Below are 21,695 nucleotides of genomic sequence, written 5' to 3'. Positions count from 1 at the left end.
CGTGCAAATGTGGTAAGGTAGTGCAGCAAGTGTTGATGCGAGATGCTGTTGATAAATTACAATTTTCTAAAATTTTTTTGTTTATTTTAAAAGGCATATCTTGAAATAAATAGAAAATCTGCAGATTCCATGGTTAAATTTTACACCTGCTTTCCAATGTCACTGGATGGAAATCAGCTCTGCATCAACATGGTGCCTCAGTATAAGACCATAAAAGATGATGTAAGTAATAAAATATACTGAAATTCTGGGAGAGGTGATGACATTTCAGTACAGAGCAGAGTTTTGTATTTAAGCTGACTTTAGTACACTGCCTGTTTTATGTGTTCCGATGGTTTGTCCCATTGCAGACTGATTCTGTTCAGTGTCTCTTTGGGTCCTGGTCTTCTGATACGAGAATAGCACCAATGTCAGAAGTGCTGCTGCTGTTGATTTTTATTAATAAAGCAGAAGCTTAAATGTTGTTGGGAGTCAGTGACTGCCAGATAGCTGCTGCTGGCAAAGCTGTATTTCACAGTTCAAATCTTACAGTGTTTTTTTTTTTTTTTTTTTTTTTTAAAGGAAGCAATATTTACTGCTGTAATTAAAGATTCTGATCCCAAGGTAAGTTGCTAGCAGTCTAACTTGCTCCCCACGTGCTATCAAAATACATTACTTTAAATTTGAATTAGTATCCTTCACACTGAAATATTAGCTAATTGAATTGTTACCTAACTCTCTCTTGATTTAAATGTTTGTATATGTTTTCATGGGCGAATGAGCAGAGAATTGAATGAGTAAATGTTCACTTAGTGTAGCTCCATGATGCATGAAGTGCAAGGAATTAAACATTTCGTAAGAGCCCTTTGACACCCTCCCCTTCTGTTACATTTGTCTCATGTTCTAACAGCGAGCTGCTGACCACTATAGCTTGGAGGATACACAGTGTTTGCCTGTACGTAATGCCACTTGTTTTCCCGGTGTGTTTTATAGACAGATACTTTGGTTTAACTGCCCAAACTACCTCTGTGCTTTGTTTGGAGTAGTGTGTCTCCCTAATTGTCCCTCCTCTTCCTTCACCGCACACAGCACAAGCCAGCAGTTGATGTGCAAAGCATTTGTATACAGTGTAGGTAGGCAGAGGTTAATGAAATTGTGTCTTCTGTGAAAAACCAAACCCCAAAAGGTTTGAATTTTCACTTGAAATGTGTCAGGGGGCTATCTGCTTTCTTTATGATGGCTGTTTGGCACTAACAGAAACAGCCGAGTACTTACTGCCATCCCTCTCCTGCTGTATTCTACTTACGCCTCTGATCTGCTTGTGGAGAAATTATTTCTTTTCTGCTCCTGGTAAAGTGATGAATAATGGAAGAAAAACGTACCAGACCTGGAGGGGAGGAATCTCTTGCTTCTTGGGAGTGTTGTGTTTCTAAAAGACATACAGCTTTCAAGTGGTTAAAGACAAGGCTTGTTGAAGATTTCAGAAGTCTCCTAGTACCTTTGGACTTTGTGTCCTTTGATCCTCTGCAGAGGATTTGGTGCTGGGATTCAGTCTGTGGCGGTGCTGACGGTGGGTTCTGTTGGCTGTCAGCCCACTCCCACCTTCTGCACCAGAATCCTTCCGTCTCAGAAGAGACTTACTGAGTGCCTGTCCCCATGGGGGTGGTGACAACTCTGTCTGAAAACCGAGTAATGCAAGGAATGATATTTGACCAAGGATCTCTATGGTATTACAAACTGATCAAGTAAACCAAACTCCAACTTAAAAACCAAAATTAGAGTCTTTTGGATAGGTTTCTGTGCCTTGACCAATTTATAATCTGATTAGATAGTGTCTGCTTTTCAAAATACCAAATTTAAATAAAATTAAACTTCAGCTATATTTTGCAGTGTTCCTTAAAGAGACTTTTACTAGGTAGTTAAAAAATTTAAATGATAATTTAAAATAAGACACTCAACTTGATCCTTTTGAATTTGGTTTTCTTTACTGGGAAGTATATAGCTGCTTCTTCTGATATACTGCATAGAAAAGTGAGAAATCTGGTGTGAATATGAAAATGTGAACATTGGATGTGTGTGAATGCTCTTTGTGTCAATGAGATCTGAGATCTGAGTGATACAGAGCTTTCTGCGAGGCTTTTTGAACTGGGTTCAGTAATTGCTAATACAGTGCGTTAGTAAGTTAAAGCGTGTTTTGTCATCGCTTTTCTTTAGGTGGATACCGAAACTATACATAATCAGTTTGTGCATCTTGGGAACTTGCCAGACGATGGATACAGAGAACTTGAAGTAGTTTGTGTGGGACTTCGATTTGGAAAAGTCTATCATTATGTTGTACTGAAAAATAAAAACAAGGTAAGTATTTTTTTTTCCTGTGGTGCAAAGTATCATGTTACCAAAAAAAATATTATAAAAAGGAAGGGTTTTTTTCATCTCCCAGTACCAAGAATGTTTTGATAATGAGAGACCAAAGTTTCCGACTCTTTCTCACTAATCCTGAACAGGAAAATAGTTTGCCTTATTTGTTGGGGGCAGTGGGAAAGGGGAAAAACCAACCAAACAAACTTTGAGCTCTTAGCTAGCCTGAACAACACAAGAAGAGTTTAGTAAGCTCTGAAAGTAAAGCTTCCCAAATGGCTGGAAAAATGACTACCCTTTGACATTAGAGGTATAAGTGGGGGGAAAATTAGTTCCCATTTTGTAGTAAACTTGGGGAAAAACATGCATTTTGATAGGAGAAGTGAAAATGTCAGAGTTGCTGAAATTTATTTTTTTGTTTTGGGACATTTCAAAATGTAGTGACTTGATTTTTACTTTTTAAAATGTTGATATTTTAATGTTACTCATTTTACATTTACCATTGGATTTTTCTGTTACAAACTAGATCTAAGTCACTGTGTGTATATGCATATTTTTAACAATTAAAGTGCAATTGTGCTCCCATTATTCTGAGCTATTTTAAGTGTTCGGCTGCTAATAAACCGTATAACAGGTGAAAATGCTTTGAAGGAGAAGATACTACTTCTCTATAGCCAGAAGGTCGGACGTATGTGGATAGGGAAGCTCCAGGCCCCACTGTTTTGTGATGTAGTTCCTTATTTAGTTCTAAAGATAATTCCAAACAGGAGAGATTTCTTTCTTAGGCTCTCAGAAAGAAGAGTCTGCTGTTCTCCATATGCAAGAGCATAGGATTTAACAAACAAATGCTGCTTATAGTGTATTTCAAGTGAAGATGTTGAAACCCTTCAGGATTACTGGATATCCCAAGCTATACCAACTGAATTTACTGAACTTGTTCTGCAGCAGAGAAATAAGATGAAGTAGCAGTTATTTGAAGCTTGTGCTTTATTTTCTTGTAGGCGATTCTGCAGCTGGATAGTCCCAAGTCAGCCAGGTCAATGTACAGCTTCCTGCAGCAGTATCCCTATAATATGGGTGAGCATACCTTGACCTGTACTTTGTCGCCCAATGGAGAGTCTGCTGAGGTAAGATTTCTTCTTTTCAATACCTTATTTTTGTGGAATAGAACCACCTTTCCCTGAAGAGCAGCTAATGGTGGTGACGTCAGTATTTCCTTCACTGTTTGCTGTCGTTGCGGGCGAGAGTGAAAACTGCAGCAGCAGGAATGAGATCAACTCGTCCGTATTCTGGGATGTGGCATGGGTGTGAAAGTGCGTGGTGCTCTTTGCCTTTTGTCTCTTTCTATATTTTACAAACATGTACAGCATCTCTTTCTGACAGTGAAAGTATTTCTTAATGAAGGATGAAGGGAACAAGGAAGAAAGGAGGAAAGCAACTGCATAGCACTAGTTAGAAAAGGATTGAGAATTGAAATGAGTAGAGGTTTTTTCTGATGTAGTTTGACTCATCTTCAGCAGTTCATCTGCTTTAGTCCCCTTGATTCCAGGCTCAGTTGCTATGTCAGCTTTGGTGCATGTGTCTGTGGCTGCTTCCAGCTTCTCCCTTGGAAATGAAATCACTTGCAGTGTTGAGCAGCTCCCAGTTTACTTCTGGTGATTTGCTGAAGGAACAGCAAGTTGCAGCCGCTGAACACCAGAGAGGAAGGAGCTTAGTGCATGTCACACTGGAGAGATAAAATGTGAACATTAGCAACGTGCTAGTAGTGTTCTGGCTTCCAAAGCGGAGAACGTAAATCCAGATGCAGTCCCTCTCACGGTGTGGAGGTAAAGTGCAGTTTACTCTGCGCTCGAACATGAGGTTTTTCTGTTTCACCAGTTCTGTGTGCCCCCTTCTTCTCATTTTTCAGCTCCTTTCTCGTGTCCTGACCCAACAACATAATTTGACTCGCTTGTCCAGTGACCGACTCTCCATCTCTTGCCACATCTTCCCAACTGTGTTTATGTTAGGGCGGGTATAGGTTGGCTTTTATTCCTCTGAATTCCAGCTGGGTTTGCTCTTCAAAGCTTATATCTAACTGAGAGAACAGGGACCAACTAGCTAGTTCAGCATGAACTGTATACTGTCGAGATTGAGACCAAAATGTGTATAGAGGTTTCTTGTTTTGTTGGTTTTTTTTGTGGATCTATTTTCAGTGTTCATCCATGTGAATTCCATTCTTGGAGCTCTCACTCCCTGTGTGTTGCTGTTCCTTTTCAGTGCCATGGCTTTGGGCTACCACTGAAACAAGAGGATGTGCCCGGAGGGGCAGGGCATCTTAGGTTTTTTTCCCCCCCTTCACTTTTATTCATCCCAGGAGAAAGTTTAACTGCAGGTGCCTGAAGATAACAAGGGCATCAGTCTGTTACTTCAACAGGGAGGAAAAAAAAGTCACCCAGATGTGTCCTTCTACTTACTGAGCTGACACAGCTGGCGGTGTTATTTGCACCGAGCATCACAATGAATTTCAGTGGTTTTTTTAAAGAATAGGTTGTATCATAGACCATTGGCTTGTATCATAGTCTGCCCTCTGTCGTATTGGCAATTTCTTCTGCTTTATTGAAAAGCATCCTGATTTAGGGAGTCTGTAGGGTTGCTGTGCGGTGCTTAGGAGTCACGTTTTTAAAGCCGTACTGTGTCAGTCCTGCCTTTCTGGTGAGGCTCTCCTGAGACAGCTGTTGCAGCGCACCTCTGACGGTATTGTCACACATCCTAAACCATCACAGATTTGATGTGGGCACACGGGTGTCTTTTGCCTGGACTAATAGTGCCCCTTTCCAAGGCAATCCCTGTGCCCGTGCAGAGCCCAGTCTGCGTACAGTCGGTTAGTTTTCTGCCTTTCTGCCAGCACGACTCCTGGAAGCGGCTGTGGAGATGCAGCGGTCAGCCTGCCTTCCCAGCTCTTCCCACCCTGTCCTGGGCCTCCGTCTGTGCCTGCAGGGACACAGTCTGTTCATGAGGAGCCTGCTAAAGTTTCTGTCAGCCTAGACTTGAGATAGCAACACTGAAAATGCTTTTTAATTACCTGTTTGATGATTCAGAGTACTGGTTTCACTTTCCTCCTGATAGCTGGGATCGGGTGAGTGCAGAGGCATAGGGTGCTCTTTTATCTTCTGCTGGATGCGAGAGCCCGGATCAGACGTTCCAAGAGTTTTTCTCTCTCTCCTCTTCCCCACTGCAGGGATGATTTTCCCCATTGCTGACTCTTTGTATGGGACAAAACATGCTCTTCTTCCGAGCCACTTTATTTTGTATTTCAGTTTATATAGTGACCTTCAGATAATTTTAAGGAACATAAATTATAATTGTGTTTGATGCCGGATGCATTTAAGAGTAATGTCTTTTGTTAGACTAACTTTGTAGCTGAAGAAAATAACCAAATCTTCAGACTTACAAGCTTTTTCTCAAGTCTAGAAAATGTAAGTAATAAGCTCCCTTAGCAATGAAAAATAAGCAAAATATCATTCGTTAAAGTGCTCATGCTAAAGAATGTCTGTCAAGGATGCATTGTGGGAACAGTGTGTGATTCAAATCTGCTTTTTATAGCTGTTCCTTATATCTTGTGTAGCAACCGAATAACGTGCCTTTGTCACTATAAATGTTTCATCAGAGCAGAGTTCAATGCCAACAAAGAATGGCATTCACACTCTGTTTTCAAAATAATATTTCTTTCCAGCTGCACACTTTGGGTGATACAGAGTGCTTGTCTGAGTTAGAGAGGGTGACCAGCCAGATAGCAGTAACTGATGCCAGTGGCATAGTAACAGCAGTAATGTAAGTGCTCGCTTAATCACGTTATAGTTTTGTTTCTGTAATTTTGCTGATCGTGTCTGAATTTAATACTGCTGAAGTAATGAAAACCTGGGGGGAAACTCCTGGAGCAGTGAAGGAGGATGTGCAACTGGAATGCAGAATCATAGAGCATGGCTGCAACTGGTGTCCTTCCAGTCTTTGTCAGCGCCACTGTCGCCGCTTTTGCACAAATATTAAAGTAAATCTGTACTTTGGAGATAAACTCCTAAGCTTTATTTTTAGCTATATCTGAGGTGGAGAGACAAATGCCTGGTCGTGCTGATAAGAGGGAAAACTGCGTTTTTTCCATCTGTTGTTCTGTACTGCATTTTGAGCCTGTTAACTCTTGTCCGTCTTCTCGGTGATGCTGCCAGAATCTGAATTACATGCTTAGGCACCATAGGAACATTAAGCTTGTAGCTCCGTTTGCCATAAGCTGTATTTTCTAGAAGTCCTTCAATCAGAAGGTAGTCTGAAGGAAAAACAAAATAAAGTCATTATAACATGTTCAAATTACTTTTGGTGCTTATCTGTGGAATAAGTTTTTTTTTTTAGAAAGGGAACAGTGAAGGTTTTGGATATGTGGATTTATGTGCATAAATAAAAGATTAAAGTGAATTCTATGTGCATTGAATTTATCTGATGTTCTTTCTAATAGCGATAGTCTTCAATTTTGGTTTGTAGATTACTTTCAGAAAAGAGATTGAGATTTCAACATTGAGTTTTTTAAAGTTTTTTTTTTTTTAGAGTGCTTGGACCTACATTACTAACTGTGATAGCTGCAGAGCTTGGATGGTTTGTGGTTGTCTTTTTTTTTTTTTCAGATGACATTATTTCATATAACTATTATACCATAAGTTTATTCTACATAACAGAAAACACGTAGTCATCCTACAAGAAATAAATGCAGGTTTTAAGGAATAGAAACTGGTCTTGGGTTTTCTGCAGATACTTGCTTGAAATGCAATTTGTCTTTAGAAAAGGTGTGCTGCTGTTTTCTGTGTAATCCTTATTGCCACGCTAACTGCGTTCACCCTGAGCTCTGCCGCCGTTAGCATCCTTACCAGTACAGGAAAGAAAAAGCTCATTCTGCTCAAAACCCATGTCAGCTTTGAAGACAAGATGAACAAAACAGTGGTGTGGTGCATGGTCTGTCTAGCAAACTTTTAGTAAAATCTCTTTCACTGCCATGCACTTTTATTTGTCATCTTACAAAATACGGGTTCTGTGGGGAGCAGTTTGAGAGTGGTTTACTGTCATTTGATCTTTCAGGTGATACATGCCTAAATTTGGGTTAGTGGTGTTATCAGTTAGCTGGGTTATGCAAATTCAGTGCTGATCCTTCTGAAAGTCGTAGATACTGAACCCTGGTTTTGCCTTTCAGGCTGAAGCTGTGAAAAAAACGAAGAAAGAGGAACCAAGCAAAGGAAGGTATGCCTTTCAAGTACATAAGGGTTTTTTTATATCTCTATATTGTTTATGGAATGCATCTCCAAGACGAAGCAGATTGCTGAGCCATCTCTGTACCTAAGCTTGATGGAAAGGCTCGCTGTGAGATCCACCAACTGTTCCCTGCTGTGAGACCCATCAGCTGTTACCCGCTGTTACTTCTTTCAAGCTTCTGTGTGTTCTGTGTGTGCAGGACGTGTAGTCTGCTGCTGTAGAGCTGTAATGTTTGTGATTTCTTTGAAATCGGGGGCTTTCAAAGAACATGGACAAATGGGGTAAAATCCTGTTTTCTGTGTAGCTCGTTGTGGTGTTATTGTTTTACTAACTACGGGCAGGATTTTACCGCAGGTCCTGGAAAGTATGTTTGGAAATACATGTTGGTAAGACAGTTTTTTGTTGTATTTAACCATGAAATGATTGCTTTATTTCGTCCTACAGTGCTTTCCTCTGTCAGAGCACCTGGCTCTATTGTTTCTGTTTCCAAATGCTAAAAATAAACTGAAACTTCCTTGTTTAACTTATTAACATTAACTTTATGCTGCGATACAGGTCCCTGAATTGAGTTACAAAACTGTTTAGATGCTATATTAACATCAGAACCTAGAAATGGGGAATGGTGGTTTCCGTATGTTCAATTTAAAATTGTTTTATGGATGTGGCTTGTAGTAGAATTACTAATTGTGGAGTAACTATTTGTTGGTTTTAGAGTCTTGATTATGTTTTTTTAAAAAATGGATAGATCATGATAAGAGTTCTTGTTAACAAATATGACTTAAAACACCTTCTGTGACTCATCCATATTTCTCAATAAGTTTTATCATTAAAATCCAAAAAAACCTTGTGTAATAATGGTCCTAAACTTCAATTTCAAGTAATGCCATTATACTATCATGGACTGTTTCTACATTTCCAAAACCCGTTTCTTTCAAAAGTGAAGTTAGGCATTCCTGATGTCATGAAACTTCTCCGCGGGCCCTGGTCCATTTTGGAAGTACTTAGTTTCTCCACTCTCTCTGACTCAGATAGGCAGACACACAGGTAACCTTTTTGAGTCCAGACTGGTTGGCTCTAGCCATGGTAATTAATCCAAACAAGTGACTGACGTGAGCCCCAGGTCCTGCCCAGCGTCCTGCTGTGGCTGCTGAACGGACAGGAACCGGACATTTTCCCCTACAACGAACAGCACACGTGTTCTTGTCTGAGGCAGCTGTCTTCTCCTTGTAAGCCTCTGTGACCTGACCAGTTACTCTTTTGAGTTACATTTGATAAGCAGTAGGACATATCTTCAATATTACCGTAGATGGGGAGACCTTGTCACGTGTTTCTGGGGAGGGAAGGAGTAGCAAAATTCGGGGAGCAGAAGGGGCTGCCCTCTCGGTTGCCTGGGCTGATAATCACGGTGATCTTGAAGAGCCTTTGGGATGCTTCTGGAAGCTTGGTGGTTGTCCAACCCCAGTGCGTAGTTCATCTCACCTTGCGGCTGAGGTGACCGATGTGTTTACATGCAAGCCTCTGCTCTTCTCAAGGGTGCTGATGCATTTCGTTGGGGTTTGTTTTCCTCGGCTAAAATAGCTGAAACTTTTCTTGGCCAGGTTAAGGCTCAAGGGCCATCCCACTGCTCCTCTTCATCCTGTGCTGATGTGCAGGAAGCAGGTTGTGTCTCTGTTGTTGATTTTACCCTCTACACTAACTTCTATGCAGGAAAATCTGTCTTGCAGGTCTTTTAAGTGTTTCTTCGAGCACTTGATGCTTCATCAGGCTCACTCCTCTTTATCTCTGTGCATTGCTGCCCCTCTGCAGCGCTCCCCTTCCTCTGCTTCACAGTCTGGTTTGGCTCTGTCGCAGTATTTTGGAGACTACCAGGGCTTTGTGGAAGGCACAGAGTGGGTGTTGGTGTGAAAGGAGGCATAAACTCCTGAGGATTCGGAGACTAGTATCTCATCTGTGTTGTGTAGAGTATAACACCTGCGTGCTACTCGTGGGAAGCTTCATAGTTAGTGTGTGGTTCCAGTATTCACTCATGGTTTTCCATTCCCCACAAAAAAAAAGCAACAAGAGCGGCTGTGGGTACAGTTTACATTAGAGCTTGAGTTTAATGAAGCTTTCTATGCACCAGTGACAAACCCGGGCTTTCAGGGCTGCGTTCTGGGCTTTGCGCTCGGAGTTATCCAGGTAATGCTTTGCTACACAGACACTCGAGATCTAAAGCTCAGTGGTCTGTAGGATGCTCAAATAGAAAAGACAATGAACTGAAATTTTGCTTTTGGAAGACAAACAACGTTTAATCGATATTTTGATATCTTCTGTGTTGTGACTGAGTAAACTGGTCCTGTGGCATAAAAAGCAGATCAGCCTTGACTACTTACCCACTCAGGAGGCATGCTTACTCAAAGCATGGGCAAGTAAGAGGTTTAAACTGATCACAGGTCTAAGAAGCCTGTTAGAGATGAGTGTGATGTTTGGCTGACCTGCTTTTCTTTCAGAAGACCTCAGTGACTGTGGGTGGTGCCACTCAGGCTCTGAAGGGGATTCCCGGGATTTTGCGGGGGAGAAACATGCTGCAGGCGTCCATCTGATGCCTAGTCATGATGCAGTACATCTATGCCCATTTTAAATTGGTCTTGTGAAAGAGTTTTTGACGCTGAATTCATAGCCCTTCTTTCTCCTCTTGCATTTTGTAGCAGCAGAGGACAGTGCCCTTGGGTCCAGAGCAAACCGTCGAGATAGGGGTTTTTGTTGTGCTTGTGAAGCGCAGATGTTACCGGAGTTTGCCTGGTGTCATCTTTCTGCTGACTCCGTGCGTTGTGTCTTCATCTCATTAAGCCTCGCATCTGCCCATGTCCAGACTTGGCCTTTCCCTCCCGTTTGATCTAGTCTCCCGTGTTCTTGCTTGCATCATGCTAGGATTATTACCGAAATGGCAGACTCCTCTGCTCTTTTCTGTTTTCATGAGGGTTTATACAAACGTGCTGAGTTTTGGCACCTTTCCATCTAGAGACGCATGAGGGTTGGAATGCTCGTTTTCTCGAGCTTGGTGGGAGAACGGGCACTGACATTTCTAGTGTCAGTGTCTGTCAAGATCATCTACGGAGGTTTCTTTCTTTCAGAATAATGCCCTTACTGTAACTCAAGTTCTCTGCAAAGTGCTGTCCTCTGCATTGTCATCTTGGGCTTTATTATCCTGGGAGCTGACGGGGTTTCGCAGTGAAAACAGAGCTTGGCCAGAAGGAGCCTCTGGGCATGTATTGTGTTCCCCGCTATTGTGCGAGCTCAGCTCAGTGAGGTTTAAAACCAAAGCAACCCCTCCCTCCCCCCCAAACCTGAACCAAAACAATAAAAAATGAGCAAACTTCAGACTTGTAGCTACTGGAGGAGTTCTCTAGGTTGGTGAATGCAGCGTCTGCTGTCTTCAAACATAAACCTATAGTGATTCCTTTACACAGGGAGACTGAAGCTTTGTTTTCACTTTCACAGTCTGCCTGGCATCAGGGGATCTAAATTTTAGGAGTCCATGCCGGCGCTGAGGTCACGGGGCACATCTGTAGCGAGCACTGCCTTGAGAGGTCTGACGACAAGTAATGTAACTGGAGGTGTAAGAGGCTTGCGGTACTGAGGTGGATTAAACAGAAGCATAAAACTAATCAGCTATTCGCCTCAATATTTTTAACCATTTTAACACCAATAGGCTAGATTTCCGAATGCTAAGCACTAATGCATCAGGAAATCCCCCACCATTGGCGTCAAGAGGTTACTGGTAACTGTAGAATTCTCAACATAGTTTGATTTCTTCTGTTTTTTTTAAATGCATTTAGCTCTGGCTTGAAAAAATATCCAGAGGGATCAGGAGTGGTGCAAACAGCAGCTGCTAATCCTCCAGTAGAGCCTAGTGTGGCAAAGAAAGGACCCGTTTCCATCTCTAATGTCAAAGACAAGATGTCAGCAGTGCAGATAGAGCCCTCTGAGTCCCATCTTGAAAGAGCAGTCAGGGAGTCTGCTCCGAGACTGGCAGAAACGTCTGCGGAGAAAGTGGACGCTGGAGTTGAAGCCGCTGTGGCATCTATCAAATCCACTGAATCTGAATCGTCTGAAGCAAAGTCAGAACAGATGCTGCTGCCTTCTTCTGGTGTGGAGAAAGGAGAGGTGGTCACAGATAATACAGAACCAGAGCCATTTGAACTTGCTGTTGTGTCTGCATCAGAGAAGGAAATGAAAGAGAAAGATGAAGAGTTGTCTGCTTCTGCAGCTAAACCGCCGGAAGAGTCGTCCAAGGCAGGCACGGCTGAAGGTGTGCCACCAGATTGTGCCGTGAAGCCGGCAGTGGGGGAATTGGGAGGGGCTGTCCCCGAAGTGGTGCCCCCTCATTCTGACGCACCTTTGGCGGAGATGGCGTCATCTGTTGTCACGCAAACAAACGACAGGTTCTATGCTCCTGGAAAAAATCCTGTTTCTGATGCTGTGAAAACTGAATCTGAAATGCCTGTAAGTCAGATAACAGAAAAGAAACCTGTACTTAAAACTGAGGCGGCCATGGAGAAGAAACTGGACGTAGCTGGAGCAGATGCAGAGCTGAAACCAGAAGAGTCTGTGCTCCAAGTTGGAAGAGCTGTGGAGGAAAACCCTGAAAAGCTTCTGGTCAAGACTGGGGCAGAGACCGAGAAGAAACTTGAAAAAACTGTGGCCAAGGTTGGGGCTCCTGTGGAAAATGCTGCAAATGCGGTCAATGAGGGAAGTTTAATCAAAGCACATCAAAATAAAGGAACAGGACCAGCAAAAACTGATGAAACCTGCAAAGCAGTTACGTTAAACTCCTTCTTATCTGTTGAGGAATCTTCCTCTGTTGGTAAAACGAATTTAAAGGCAGTGATGTCTCTTCTGGATATGTCAAAGTCAAGGGTTCCAGTACGGAGAAATGAGCCTCCCCTGTGCAAAGGAGGGGAGCAGAAAGCTCCCTCGAAACCTGAGACCCGAGGCCAAGCAGCGGTGGAGAAGAAAATCGCGTCGAAAGAAGCGGGTCATCTGCGACCTGGGAGCAGCCGATCAAACCTGGGAGATGGCGGCGGCAAGTGTAAAGTGAGCAGAAGTTCTGCTGTTGATGGAAAGGGAGGCAATGGGAGGAATTCATCTCAGCAAGAGAAGGACTCGCGAGCGGAATCTAGGGCTAGTTCAAAACAGTCTCAAGAGGGAGAGAGTAGATCATCCAGCATGAAGACAGACAACAGCAGCAATAAGGTGAGGAGGGCAGGAAGGCCGGTTCAGTGTGCCTGATCAGTAACTAACTCCGTGCTTCTCTCAGAGGCTGAGTATGGGACAATGAGATTATGTTCCCCTTCCCTTTTCAATAAATCACTCAGCTGATTTGGGCCAACAGACAAGGTGGAATAGAGAGATGGCGGGCAACCAGTTGCTTTTAGATGCAGTGTGTGCAACGCAAGTATGTAACTGGTTTGAAACTGCTACTTGGAAAAAAATTTCAGGAAGGTATTTTTGAAGCGAGTCTTTATTGAGTGTCATAACTTTATGTTCTTGGATTAGTTCTGAATGGGAATTAATAAGCTTTCTGTCCGTTTGTGAGCTGATATTTGCTTTGTCAAGTCATGCACAGACACTGGTTACTGAAAAGAGGCTCCTAAGCAAGGTATTACCTGTGACTTGTTGCTAGAGACTGTATGCCTGGACTTTACTGCTGACAGTTGGCTTAGTTCTGTATTTGCCAAGCATGTGATCAGAAGCAGCAATCTGGACAACTTAAAAAAAATTCATTAAGGGAAAAAAATAGCTGAATTTTTTAAAATTATTTTTTCTGTCGTGGACAGGTTAGTCGGCTTAACTGATTTCATGTGAACTTTTGTGTAATTTTGCAGGCTTCTGTTGGTGGCAATAGTAAAACTTCAAAAAGTGGCACTAGCAGCAGTGCGAAACAAAAGGAGGTAAGGATGTAACCATAAATGAACTTAACGTCAGATTGTCTTGAAAGCGTGTGTGCATGTACTAAGAATCTTTAGTGTCTCTCCCTAAGGAATTTTCTGTATTACTAGTTATTACAGACTATGGGTATAAAGCTGTAAAGCCAAGTAATTTGGAAGAGAAACTTAATTCAGGAAGGGAGTGTTAAGAGGAGGCGTTTTTTGGCCTGGGATATCATTTGTTTGAGAGAGACAATTAATTCACTGAATCCCCCATTGCCTGCTTAAGATCTCAATTCATCATTCCGCTTGTGAGAAGAGGAAGGAAGGCCGAGGTCTTCTAGCTCTTCAGAAATGATTTTGTACAGCAGGAGGTAGTCAGAACATCTCCATCCGTGGTGCCTCTTCCATGCAAAGGTATTTCCAGTGGGTTGTTTGCAAAGCAAGGATTGCCGTACGTTTTTGGTACAGCGTTGGTTGGAAGAAGAGCTTGGGAGCCTAAAGGCTCTCTCTCTTAAATAGCCTGAGCTTTGGGAGGGAAAAGCAGAAAGAAGATAATAAAACTGCACGTTGATGAGTATGTAAAAGTAGCGTTACAGGATCAAATCCAAGGTCTACCAGGTAAGCAGTGGGTCTCTGTAGAAAAGGGATTTCTGAGATAAAGTCGGAGACCTGAATCCGTTTATTAATCGTAACCCACGTAAAGTTCTCGCGTCACCGGCACAGTGTGTTTGTGAGGTTGGTGGTAGCGATGGTAAGAGAGAACGCTTTCGTGTCTGGTGTTCCAGATGTGTTTGCTAATCCCCAAGAAGAAATTCTGCACCCTTTGAAAAAAGGTTTTGTAACATCAGTTACTTCATACCGCTGCGTACTACAGTAATGTTTGATTTCAGTTGGAATGTAACTAGATAGTTTCTTTCTTTTTCTTTACTGTGCCCACCTTGCGTTAAATATTCCTCAGGTTTCTGCATCAGTGTGGGTGGAGGCACACATTATTCCTAGTATTTGTTAGCTTTTTAAAGAAGAAAGGGAAGAAAAGGCATGTAACCTTTGAATTTCAGATTCCTTTTTCTGCTGGAGGACTGTTTTTAGTATTTCCTAGCTGCAGTCTTGCTCTCTAACAGAGGAAAGTTCATCTTGCCTTCGCCTTAAAGTTCTGCTTTGACAAGAGTTTGTTCACTCTTGTGTTAGATACCAACCAGTGGTTGATGGTAGGATGGAATATGTTGGGAAAAAAAATAAATAATTTCAGAATCATTCATGGAAGACACTGAATGCATGATTTGGGGTGGAGTGGGTATTTGGATGTGCTTTACTGCCTGAAATTAATGTATTAATTGACTTCAGGTACCCATCTTACCCACCTTACCCTACCATCCTGGTTATAAAAGCATAGCTGTTCTACAGTCAGCAAAGTATAATACTCTGTTCCAAAACCACAACAGCTGTCTGTTCAAATAACCTAAGAGTAGTTTGGGTTAATTCAGTCTATCCATACATCCTCCTCCAGATGTTCTCGGCTATATAGGGCAGTAAATTGCTGCTAATTCTTTCCAGTGGTCCTAGAATAAATTGTGGGAGCCCTGATGGAAGTGGCATGGTCACGCTGCAGGGTAGGAGGCGTTTCAGATGCTAGACCTGCTCCAGGAAGAGCATACCACTGACTGGGGAGAATTAGGGTCAGGCTCTGGCATCTCAAACATAACAATACAGCACGGCATGCGCCAGAGAGCTGGAGCTTGTCCCCGGCCCCTGACGAGAGACATCTGGCACAGGAGGAGCAGCGAGTCTGCCAGAGCCTCTGTGGGGCTTAACAGAGGGGAGAAAGTTGTCGTCTTGTGCATGTCGGCCATGGAGGAACACGAGAGGGTTCAGTCCTGGGAGCCCTTTCCTGGGCTGGGGCCTAGGGCCATTGGAGAACCTCCCCGAGGCCAAGCTGTTCGTTAGGGGATTGAAACCTAGAGGTGAGAGGCGAGAGAGAGAGCAGTGAGTCATCAGGGCATAGAATGACTTTGCTGGATCGAAACGTTTAACGTGGTCTCCTGTTTTGTAGCAGCAGCCAAGATCGTATGCTTAGGGAAGAGAACGAGATCTGACGGGAGAGAGCAGTGTTTTTGAAGGATGATCTGGAGGTATTCAGGTTTAAGTTTTCACTAGTCTTCCTCCAACAGAGTGCAAAAATATACATGAGTGTTCAGGGTATCGGCATAGTCCTTTTTAATAGAATAAATTTTGTCTATTCATCCAGCTGTGTTTTTGAAAAATGCTTTGGGTTTCTGAATTAAATCTGTGTACTTTAACGCAAATGCTGATAATGGAAACTCTTCCACATGAGATTGAAGACCTGAAAATTTTTTGTGCCCTTAAGTCAGACATTTTTCATTAAGCGCCCTGTGGATGGAGGTGTTTTTGTCACAGGGTGAGTGTTAAACTTTGTTATATTCACATTTTGACACTTTCTAGGAAGAAGAGCTGTTTCCATTTAACCTGGATGAATTTGTTACTGTGGATGAGGTTGTAGAGGAAATCGAGTCTCCCGTTAAAACACGGCGAAATCCACCGAGGGGAAAGAGAAAAGATGGTGCTAAACCCAACTCCTCCTGTGAGCCTAGTTCCAAGAGGAGGAAAGGGAAGAGCTCCATCGCTCACCTTGCTGAAAGCGAACTCTCGTTTGTCACTTTGGATGAAATCGGTGAGGAGGAGGATGCACAGCTAATGGGAGTCGCTAATTTAGAAGCGCTCAGTGACCCACAGGGCCTGGTTGTGGTGGATGAAGTGATGGAAGAGGAAGAACTCATGGCAGAAGCAGTGAAGGATCCACAGTCGCTTGTTACTTTGGATGAGATATCTGAACAGGAGGACCTTACTTCTCATAAAGATGTCCCCAGGTCTGTTTTTGAGGAGCCGGATTTGAAGGCTGAACCCTTGGTAACCGTAGATGAAATCGGTGAAGTAGAAGAGCTGCCTCTGAACGAGCCTACGGACTTGAACATGGATGTGCTGAAACAGAAGGAGGACGGCAGGGTGGGTGCTGAGGATACGGGGGATTGCGCTTCCTCCCAGGTGCCCGATGATCCCAGTGCGTTAGTGACAGTGGACGAAATACAAGAGGACAATGAAGATAATCCTCTGGTGACTTTGGATGAAGTTAATGAAGATGAAGATGATTTTCTGGCTGATTTCCATTGTCTAAAAGAGGAACTAAACTTTGTTACAGTAGATGAAGTTGGAGAGGAGGATGAAGAAGAAGAAAATACTTTCCCAGGGAAAAATCTGAACGAGGATGAAGACGATGAAGATATTGTTGCTGTTGCAGGACCAGAAGAAGAAATTGCTGCCATTGCAGGACCAGAAGAGGAGGATATTGTTGCTGTTGCAGGACCAGAAGAAATGGAAATTCTAGGAGATATGAGTCCAGAAGAAGAAATTATTGCAATCTCAAAGTCAAAAGGTAAGGAACCTCTCGTGGTTTCTAGAGGGGAAATAGAAAATAAGATGCTTGTCATCGGTGCCACGCACCAAGCGATCTTTGCAGCAAATAGAGGAAACTGAAAACCCCCAAATCTTTGACAAATTTAATTAAAGATATGCTGGGAAAAAACCCCGCAGAGCCCGAGAGTGAACAGCGGCCTGCAGGTAGGATATTTTATTAATGCAGTTTACAATGCATCTTTCTTTTGATGGAAGATTAGGCGGCACGTTGATTTAAAGTGTTCATTTGGTGTTTATGCTGGCTAAAATTGGGGAAAATAGTTTCTTTCCTTGCCTTTAATGCAAGGCCTGGTAAACTACCTAACGCTGTACAGATTATATATAGTCTTTAATTATGGGGCCAAACTTTATTAAAACAGGCGAGTCAAATGAAATAAACACACAAAGATGTAACAGCTTCCAGCAGGGTCTAGAGGAAAAAATGTAGAAGAACATCTGTAGCATGGAGTTAGCAAAGGGTTAAGGAAGTCTTAACAGAGAGCCGAGAGGGAGAGCTATATATAACCAACAGACAAGAAATTTTGGCCAAAGGGTGAGTGAAAGCTCTGCCCGATGCTCTGCACCAGGATTGGGTTTTCATCTGTTAGTGCTCTAGAACATGGCTTCCCCGTGATTTGTAAAAGCATATACTGAAAATGCAAAGTATTTTCTGTGTTCTGTTAGCAAGTTAGCTGTAAAAAGACCTCTTAAAATGTCCAAGCCCTTGAGTTGATTTCAGCTCTAACTGGTAGTGACAAATTATAATAAATGTATTTGATACACAGTAAAGAAGTGATTTTAGTTGCTCGCTGGATAGTAAAAACCTCAGGCAAAAGAGGTGGGCTTAGGAAAGGACTAGTTCGAGATGTGGAACAAGAAAACTGGGAAGGAGAGGTCAAAGCAAGTAAAGCCCTATTACTCAAGTCTTAAAAATCTGATTCCAGCAGCAAAAGGGGAAACGGTTTATTGATCGCCTCAGGCCAAGGGTTCGGCGAGGGCAGTCGGACTGCCGCTGGTGTAGAGCCGCACGGCAAATCTGAAACGCTGCGTGTTGCTGCTGCACACGCTGAGATGCTCCCAGTCCGCTGAACTGTCTGTCTGGGGGATGCGAGGGTGATGCCGTTGCTTTCCTCTGACAGCTGCATGGGGTGTGTTATTAAGGGAGAGGACTTAGTGCGTTAACTTTGTTTAGGACATGTTGGCATCTAGATTCTTTGAACGTAGAATTAGAAAGAAAACAGCTGGTTTTGATGTGTGACTCTTCACCTGCCAGTTGGACTGCTTTGATAGGCTAAAAACCAAACACATCGTTTATCTTGTAATAGAGGAGAGACTGTCAAACTCCCTGTCTCTGGAAAAGTCTTAAAATATTCATTTTGATCTTTCCTTAGAGCTGGTTAATCCGATAACCTACTCGGTGGGTTTTGACTGGTTCCGTAAGGAAGCTGAAACACTACTGTTGGCCCTTGAGCTGGATTAATTTGAGAAAGCTTGGCGGCTTGTTTTATAAAGAAGTTGAGATTGTTGTGATCGTAATCACAGAGGCTTTCACGGCAGCACTGGGGCTGTATGTGGAAGTCTTGCCCGTGGGATTGATGTCAGGAGTTCCTGAAAATAGCACTATGGAAAGACCAAATGGAATAGTGTAGAAAACAGCAAGGCCTGTACAGACGGTGTAAAAAAACCTAAAATCAGCGATTCCTTTGTTTAACGTGTATTTATGGCCTCCAGTAGACCAGCTGGGATCAGGAGATAAAGAACCAGAGTCCAAGCAGAAGAAAATGGCTTCTTCAGAGGCATCAAAGATGCAGAGTACTCCAAAAGGTAAACCCAAACGAGCCCAGCCCAAAGGCTCCGTGCTGTCCTTGCTGGCAGACAGCTTCCCTGCCCGTCTGAAAATCCCTCTGTTACCCCCTTAACACATTTCACTTGGAAGTCACGGCCTATAATTTGTGTTTTTATCAAGTGTCTGCTGTTGGCTCTATAGCAGCAGTAAAATGGCAAGTTCTTTTTTCCTAAAATTTGCAAATATAGGCTAATTTATTTATAATTAGCATAGTGCAGTGTAATATCTACTTACTATTCTAATCCTGTTACGAGTTTTATTGCCAACTTGCAATGTATAGAAATGAGGGAATTGCTTGCATAGGTTTAAAAATATGTGTGTGTGTGCATGTGTGTGTATATATATATTTATCCCCCCTGCCCAAGATCCTCATCTAAAACACTTTTCTATGAAACTACTGATAACGCTTAAACTGCAAAAGAAGTTGCTGGGAAAGTACGGATCCTTGCCGGACGGCTTGTGCAGTGTTCTCTGTGACAGAAGGCACTTGCGTAACACGCTGCAGGACAGAGGTTAACCTTGGCAAATGAGTTGTGTATAAAACACTTTTCAGGCCAGAAGACGCTGCGGTAGTTGCAGTGAGCTTCGGGTCCAGAAGGCCGGTTGCCCTGTTCGCAGAAAATGCGTGTCCTCCTCTGTTCATTGAAACAGGGCAGGTGGCCGGCTTGGATGAGAAGCCTGATTTTTTTTTGAATACTGAAAAAATGTAACTAACTAACTTCCAGTAATAACAAATTGTGCAGATTTAGCTAAAGGAATCTGATTTTTTTAAATTATTTTTTTTTAAAAGCTGTGTTTTGTTCATGCTCATGTGTGCTGTCTCTTCAGATCTGGATTACCTGGTTCCAAAGGCTGGCTTTTTCTGTCAGATCTGCTCGCTGTTCTACGTGGATGAAACGTCTGTGAAAAATCACTGCAAGACGCCGCTTCATCAGCAAAATATGGAGGTAATGCTGAAGCTTCTCCAAACACACAGGGGTGAAAAGAATATTGTTCTCATAATGTTTGCTTTAGGCAGAGTGGTGTGGGGAGCTCGTATTAATACTTCAAGGGATTTTAGTTTTAAGCAGGGACACAGGTATTGTTAAATTAGTTGATCTCATCGCCTACGTAAAGGAAGGCCTGGGAATAGGTGTTGTCTTCTCTTCGCTTTTAAGAAGTGATTTTTAAAACCCGCACGGCGCTGTGTCCAAACGCATGGTTTTGTTTGATTTCCTGGCTTGCTGAGTATTTCATGACCAGACACGGTTGCCTGTCGTCATGTGAAATCTTGCTATCTTGTGTTTTGCCACAGCCCGCTCAGGAGCTTCCCCACGTGGTGACTCTGTGCATGTCGGTTTGAGAGCAAAACTTTTGAGTGGTTTTTGGTACGGATCACACGTTACCAGTAAAAAGGAGTGGGCTGACTTTTGCCTAATACGTTTGTGAAACCTGCGCTGTTTTTAGAGCGTGATCTTGTCACGGACTGAGGAGTAACACTGGCTACCCTTATTTCTACAGAAGTTCATGGCCAAGCAGAAGGACGAGGGTAACGCTGGGGAAGAGCGGAGTTCAAGGTGATTGGAGGAAAGAAGAATTCTTTCAGTGAATTAAACTTAGGGTCCAGTCAATTTTGTGTATTTTGTTATGATTTAATTTGTAATTTTGTTTTGGAAAAAAGCATTCGCGTTGTATAAGTTTGAGCTCAGTATAGACAGACTAAAAGAAAAACATATGGTGGCTTTGGTTTGTATATCAAATCATCTGACTTGGAAGAGACTTCTTTTACAAGTGTCAACACAAAATAAATGTTCTTACTGTATAGTTAACACCGGGGAATTGGGTTTGGTGTGGTTTATTGCATTTTGTTAACTCTGGATCACAACGGAGACTAGGAGGGAATTCGTTCCTGAGGTGTCTGTCTCTCTGGTGCGGCTTTACAGAGCTCTCGGCAGGCGGAACTTCACGTGCTGCGTGTGCTCCGTGCGGCCCAAAGCGGTGACCCTCGTGGTAAGGGGTTCAGTGGATTGTTACGCTCCGTGAGCCGTTGTTTTCCTGTGGCCTCCGCAGTCCCATGATGGGCTTGGGAAGATGAAGCCGGAGCTTTATCCCATCGAGGGGAGCAGATCCTGTTCCAGCCAGCCAGGGAGGTCACTGTCCCTTGCCGTTCCTCCTTGGTGACTGAGTGTGCTTGTTTATTTTGGGTTGGTGTTCCCCAGTTTGTCCCAGTCTGCGGGTCGAAGCCCGCGGAGCACTGGGCCAGCACGGTTGACTTGTGTAATCTGCTCTTGCACAGGCCTGGGTCTCTGGCTGGCGTGCTCCTGACAGTGGATCGTGCTCTGGATCAGCACTGGCTTTGCTTTGAGCTTTCGTTTTTCACCTAGCCACTTGACATTTATTTAAAAGCCTGGTTTTTGGTTTTTTTTTTAAATCCACCATTGTCTCTGCCACTCCTTCCAACTTTGGGTGCTTGGCAGTGGCTGAACGACGTTCCTGGAGGAGGAACAGAGACGTGTTCCTGTGTGTCCAAGGACAACAGGAGAACTCGGTGGTCCTGCCTGTGCCGTAGCTGGTACAGAAATCCTCCTGTCTTCAGACTGCTGGGCAGTACGGTGCCAAAATAAACCAAAGTTACGGTTCAGCAAAGGAAGCACCCACGTGTGGCTGCTGCGGATGTGTTCCCTGACTGGACACCATCCCACCGAGTCCCTCGGACTTGCAGGACCTCGCTGCTTTTTGTAGTCGTTGAATGATTCTGAGCTGGTAAACGCCTCTAACTGCCTGTGCGCCGCCTGAAGTCCATGCCTGGGTGCCGAGAGGACAAAGCAGGATCCAGAAAGGATCCAGAAAGACGACTTTGCTTCGGGCTCTTTGTGCAG

General features: G+C 43.3%; 1 protein-coding gene across 3 annotated transcripts in view; it reads left to right on the top strand.

The window, feature by feature from the left end:
* ZNF638 (zinc finger protein 638) overlaps positions 1–20,655 on the top strand; it is a 61,312-nt gene extending 40,657 nt beyond the window's left edge. For 2 of the 3 annotated variants that reach the window (XM_075752871.1, XM_075752873.1), the window contains exons 15-25: positions 94–222; positions 562–603; positions 2,194–2,334; positions 3,339–3,464; positions 7,553–7,599; positions 11,430–12,846; positions 13,479–13,544; positions 15,984–16,971; positions 18,723–18,815; positions 19,666–19,784; positions 20,338–20,655. In XM_075752871.1, the coding sequence (XP_075608986.1) occupies positions 94–222; positions 562–603; positions 2,194–2,334; positions 3,339–3,464; positions 7,553–7,599; positions 11,430–12,846; positions 13,479–13,544; positions 15,984–16,971; positions 18,723–18,815; positions 19,666–19,784; positions 20,338–20,397 (3,228 nt within the window). In that variant the 3' untranslated portion in view covers positions 20,398–20,655. The remainder of the gene's footprint in view (positions 1–93; positions 223–561; positions 604–2,193; positions 2,335–3,338; positions 3,465–7,552; positions 7,600–11,429; positions 12,847–13,478; positions 13,545–15,983; positions 16,972–18,722; positions 18,816–19,665; positions 19,785–20,337) is intronic. The other variant, XM_075752872.1, reaches the window with a different exon arrangement.
* The last annotated feature ends 1,040 nt before the right edge of the window (positions 20,656–21,695 follow it).

Source organism: Balearica regulorum, chromosome 4 (assembly GCF_011004875.1).
Source record: "Balearica regulorum gibbericeps isolate bBalReg1 chromosome 4, bBalReg1.pri, whole genome shotgun sequence".
Lineage (NCBI taxonomy): Eukaryota > Metazoa > Chordata > Aves > Gruiformes > Gruidae > Balearica > Balearica regulorum.
Note: the sequence above shows the minus strand (reverse complement) of the source record. Positions and strands in the feature narration are given on the sequence as shown.